Here is a 5,342-nt window from a genome sequence, read left to right as displayed (position 1 = left end):
TCTGCAAATAAAAGATGGCTTAGGAGAAGCTATCCAATTTTTTTTTCCCTTGGCCCGCATTGGTTGACGGTAGACAAGCTGGCACTTGGCTTGCAGGGAAAAGTGGAGGCTGCTTGGGGCCCGTCCCGTAATCAGGGTCATCCCCCTCAGGTCCAGGGCAGATAGAGTGTGGAGTGCTGTTGGGAGGTGTCCCACCCACACCCGCCAAGGAGTGGAAACCAGGACGCCGTGGTCTGCAGCAGTAGGCCAGGTTTCAAAGGGCGGCAGGCGGAGGGCGGAGGGAGGCAGGCGCGCGGGGGCGCTGAGGAGGCGTCGGCGGCGCCCACTCCCCCTAGTCCCTGCGCCCCGCCACTCGCCTCCCGCTGCCGGGCGCCGGCGCGCTCGGCTCTTTCCGCCGCCGTCGCTGCCGCGCGCTGCCCCGTGCGCCTCGGCACCTTCGGCAATTTCCGTCGGGCCCTAGCCGCCATTTTCTCGCCGCTTGTGTGGCTCGCTGGCTGCGTGGCTCGGTTCTCTTGGGCGAAGCTTTGTCCGGTTCGGCAATGGACGGGTACGTAAGCGGGCCGGCGAGAAGGTGTGTGTGAGAAAGGAGTTGGACAGTCCTTCGGCCCGGTCCCGGGCCGGCGAGAAACCCTCCCGCGGCCCCTCCCAGGGCTGGGCTGCCGTTACCCAACCCCCGCCCCATCGCACACACCCCTCCCTTTGCTTCCCCCGGCGGGCTTTGGTCGAGAAAAGGAGAAGAAAGCGGGCTTGGAGGCTGGGGAGGCATTGGGGAGATGGCGGGGATGAGGATCCCAGAGTGGCAGCGGGCTCCGGCTTGGCGGCGGGGGATGGGGTGGGAACCCCATAGCGTCTTGCCGGTCCGTCCCTGCCCCCTCTAGGAGCCATTTCGATCCGTACCCTGGGACCCGACCCCTGGGGTAGCGGTGCCTGTGAGAGCCATTGGGATGGGCAGAGACAGGCCTGTGGGGTGGGGGAGGCCATAGGGGAAGAGGGGAGAGGCACCCCAGCCATCCGCAACCTCCCCGGCCTCGCCCGGCCCGCCGTGGTGTGGAGAGATGCGGGTGGCGGGAGCTCCGGGGAAAGCCTAGTGGGAGCCGCTGGGGAAGGGGGGAGGGCGTGCGGCGGCGGGAGGAAGGGGGAGGGCAGATGTCATACTCCTTTGTTTTCATTTGAGTCTGGTAGTGGGGGCGGGAGGGAGGAAAAATGCCTTTTTGTGGGGCCTTAAAACATTCAAGGCTTGGCAAAAGGGCCCAGAAATTAAATCATCTAAAAAACGAAGTGTTTGAGGTCGACATCAGTCACATGGGTAAAGGCCAACAGCAATGGCAGAAACAAGAGCAGATAGTCAACACAAGGCCATCTCTTTGGCTACTTTGGTCAGTTTCTGGAATAACGACTACAAAAAGCCAGAGCCATGCTGCATCTTTGCGAACCTGAGTGAAGACAGAATGCTGAGTGAGGTGAGAGGCAAGAGCTCTGGGAAATGATAGGAACCGATGTCTCGCTGATAACGCTTCACACCTGAAAGGAGTAATTTATTTAACTCCTCGTTATAAACGGGGCTCGCTTAAGGGCGAAAATATAGCAATATGCAGCTCTTTTGGGAGTGTAAACGTAGTATCATTTAACAAGCACATTTATTGAACTCAGCGACAGTATTTGAAGAATCAAAAATTTGGTTAAGCGCCTAGACTTTGGTGTTTTTAAAAATATATTAAAAAGATGCTTTTATAAAAGTTAACTGTCTTACAGAATTTAAATCATCCTAGATGTTATCTAAAGATTATTTTTCAGATGAAACATAGACCCAGAGAAGTTTAGTATTCCCCTCAGATCAACACAGAAATTGATGGCAAAACTTGCACTAGAATTCATGTTTCCTGATTCTTGGCTCCTATGGAGACAAATAAAGAGTTTAAGCGTTAAATTGTTCATCTCAGTGTACTGGCATTGTAGAAATGGCATGGTGTTTTGGGTTTTGTTCTTTTTGGCTATTGAATGTGTTGTTAAAAAATACCACAAGTTTATTGAATTTTGTCTCAGGTTTGAAAGTTATTTTTAGTAACTAGGTTGATAACAGTACAGGTAAGTCATTGACCATCTGTGGTTTTTTTTTTCCCCCCATCTGTATGTGAGTGGCTGGAAGACTTACGAATGATGAACTATCCTAAAAAGTTTTAGAGCCAAACAGTGATTAGAAGAATAACAAGAAGTTGAAACTATTTATTTTTTCTTTACAGAATCGTCACTGAAGTTGCAGTGGGTGTGAAGGTAGGAAAAGATTCTGTTTGAAACTGGGATTGTTTGATCTATTATTATGATAATTACTGGAAAATTTTAGTTAGCTTTTGAAAATGAATGTAGCCAACAAAACCCAAGTGTAAAATGTTTCCTTTAATTTGTAAAGTTGGACCATATAAAGAGTTTGCAATCACCGTAAGTTTTTCTAGAATTGGCAGTGTGTAAGAATAACCTTTTAAAGTATGAATGATCAAGGAATTAAAAATGCTTTCACACATGGCTTCTTGTGAATGTAAAATGATATCCCAATTTTCTGAGGGGAAATAATGATTTTAAGTGGATGGTAAGTGGTTTGACCTGTATCTTATAATTTTGTTAATCTAAGATTTTTTTTACTTTCTTTTTTTTTTTTACTCTTCGTCTTATGAAAATGAATATATTTTGGTCAATAATAAGACACATTAGAAATGAATTATCCTGATCCTTAAAAAAGAAAGTTGTTGAGGCAATTAGCTTCAAGTTTGAATCAGAAGTTGAGAGCTGGTTTGTCTGTTAAAGAAAGACTTTATGGTAGAGATCCTTTGGAATCTTTCCCTTTTGACTAAGAAAACTACTCGTCCTTTAAACTTTAGTTCTAATGCTTACCATTTCCTGTAGTACTTACGACTTTTAATGTCATAATGTATTGTAATTTTTCTTCCTCTTTTTTTTTTTTTTTTTTTTTTTTTTTTTTTTTTTTTTTTTTTTTTTTTTTTTTTTTTTTTTTTTTTTTGAGACTGAGTCTCCCTCTGTTGCCCAGGCTGTAGTGCAGTGGCGCAATTTCACCTCACTGCTGCCTCCACCTCCTGGGTTCAGTCAGGCAATTCTCCTGCCTTAGCCTCCTGAGCAGCTGGTATTACAGGCACACGCCATTACACTCTGGCCAATTTTTGTATTTTTAGTAGAGACGAGGGTTCACCATCTTGGTCAGGCTGGTCTCGAACTCCTGACCTCGTGATCCGCCCACCTTGGCCTCCCAAAGTGCTGGGATTACAGGCGTGAGCCATGGCCTCTGGCCTGTATTGTAATTTTTCATTTGCAAGCCCGTCTGCCTTGAGAGGCTATCTGCTTAGTCCAGTGATGCTGACTGTTCAGACACTTTTTGGAACTCTTGAAATTGCATCCATAATGATGTGATGTTCTTCAGAATACTTTTGGATATGGTACTGTGTTTTCTTGCTTATTTTCTGTGGACTGACCTATAGTGAACTGGATACTTGTCCATTCTTTAATATCTAGGCTTGTTTCTTGAGTTCATATTATACAGACTGAGGGAAAAATAACAAGCTCTTTGTGGTGATACTATTTTCCAAGTTGAGATAGTCATGGGATTTAAAATCAGGAATAGCTAAAGAGTGCAAAATGGTAGATGTTGTAGTTACCATCCAAACAGATTTCTCGTGTAAATTTTGTAAAAGAATAAATACTGCAAGTGTGACTTGTCCACTATTAGTAGAAAAGGAAAGGAGGTTATAGGCAAGGCTCAGAATGAGTAGACGGAGGAAAACTGAGGAGACTCAGAATAGGATGTCCAGATGTAACACTTTGGTTATACCAGTTTTTTATGTTAGTTGTTTGAGGAGAATACTTTAGAAGATGATATAAAAATAATTGCACACCATTTTAAAAAATCCATTGTTTAATGTCTGAATGATTAAAGTTAATTTTCTAGAATAATGGTGAATTTTTGCTTTGGTGTCAGGCCTGTGTACAAGTAACTAAGTGTTCTTTAAAACATTTGTAAATTTGCTTTAAATAAACTGAGGCACGTGCATGTTTAAAAAAATTCAAACTGATTCACAGTTTTTTCTTTTTATTAGGCGTGGGTAATTTTGTGCCTTTTTTCTTGAAATTATTAATTTATATGTTACCATCCATATAAACATCTTTACATAATTGGATTCAAACTATTGTTCTGGCCCACATTTTGCCTTTTTAAAAAATAGCTTTATTGAGATATAATTTGACATAAAATAAAGTACCCATATTAATTATACAATGTTTTGTCTCATGTACACCCTTGTGAAACCATCACCACAATGAAGATAATGAACATCTATCACTGCCCGCAATATCATCTTGTGCCTTATAGTCCCTCCCTTCTGCTTTTCTTTCCCCAAGCAGCCACTGATTTGCTTTCTGTCACTATAGATTAGTTCACACTGTTTAGAATTTTAGGTAAATGTAATCATATGGTATATACTTTTTTTGGTCTAGGTAAGTCCACTCAGAATAATTATTTCGAGATTCACCCATGTTGTGTTTCAGTAGTCCATTCTCTTTTGTTGCTTAGTAATAATACACTTTATGGCTGTACAGCAGTTTGTTAATCCATTCGAGTCTTGAGGGATATTTGTATTGTTTTCCATTTTGAGGTATTAAAATTATAGTTGTCGACGCACCTGGTGCAATGGGTAACAAGTCTGACCGTAGATCAAAAAAAATATATAGTTGTTGTGTGAACATTCCTGTACAAGTCTTTGTGTGGACATATGCTTCATTTCTCTTGATGGGGCAGCTGTGATTGGAAAGTCTGGATCTTATGGTAGGCATATGTTTAACTTTTTAAACTGCAAACTTTTTAGATGTAGTTGTTCCATCTTACATTGCCATCAGCAGGGTATGAAATTTCCAGTCCCTCCACATCCTCGTTAGTGCCTGTTGTCTTGTCTTTTTGATTATAGACATTCTAGTATATATATAGTGATAGTTCATTGTGGTTTTAATTTGCTTTCTTCTCATGTCTGTGATGTTGAACATCTTTTCATGTGTTTTTTGTCAACTGTTACCTTTGGTGAAGTGTCTGTTTATATCTTTTGCCCAATTTTTTATTGGGTTATTTATTTTTAAATGTGTTTTGAGAGGTCTTCATTCTGGTTATAAGTCCGTTATCAGATATATGGCCTGCAAATATTTTCTGCAACTCATCTTTTCATTCTCAGCATTGTCTTTTGAAGCACAACAGTTATTAATTATGATGGAGTCCAGTTCACCAATTTTTTCTTTCATGGATTATACTTTCGTGGTTTTGTCTGAGCCATCTTTACCTAACTGTAAGTCAT

The 5,342-nt window shown here is 42.2% G+C and overlaps 1 protein-coding gene across 9 annotated transcripts in view; it reads left to right on the top strand.

Moving 5' to 3' along the window:
* The first annotated feature begins 286 nt into the window (after positions 1-286).
* PTBP2 (polypyrimidine tract binding protein 2) overlaps positions 287-5,342 on the top strand; it is an 88,562-nt gene continuing 83,506 nt past the window's right edge. For 4 of the 9 annotated variants that reach the window (XM_017503786.2, XM_017503788.1, XM_017503785.2 and 1 more), the window contains exons 1-2: positions 287-547; positions 2,241-2,271. In XM_017503786.2, coding sequence (XP_017359275.1) covers positions 540-547; positions 2,241-2,271 — 39 coding nt within the window. In that variant the 5' untranslated portion in view covers positions 287-539. Of the gene's footprint in view, positions 572-1,305; positions 1,461-2,240; positions 2,272-5,342 lie in introns of those variants that run through there. The other 5 variants (XM_017503784.2, XM_017503783.2, XM_017503782.2 and 2 more) reach the window with 3 other exon arrangements.

This window comes from Cebus imitator, unplaced genomic scaffold (assembly GCF_001604975.1).
Source record: "Cebus imitator isolate Cc_AM_T3 unplaced genomic scaffold, Cebus_imitator-1.0 Scaffold315, whole genome shotgun sequence".
NCBI lineage: Eukaryota > Metazoa > Chordata > Mammalia > Primates > Cebidae > Cebus > Cebus imitator.
The sequence above is the reverse complement of the archived record's forward strand: the minus strand, read 5'-3'. Positions and strand labels throughout refer to the sequence as shown.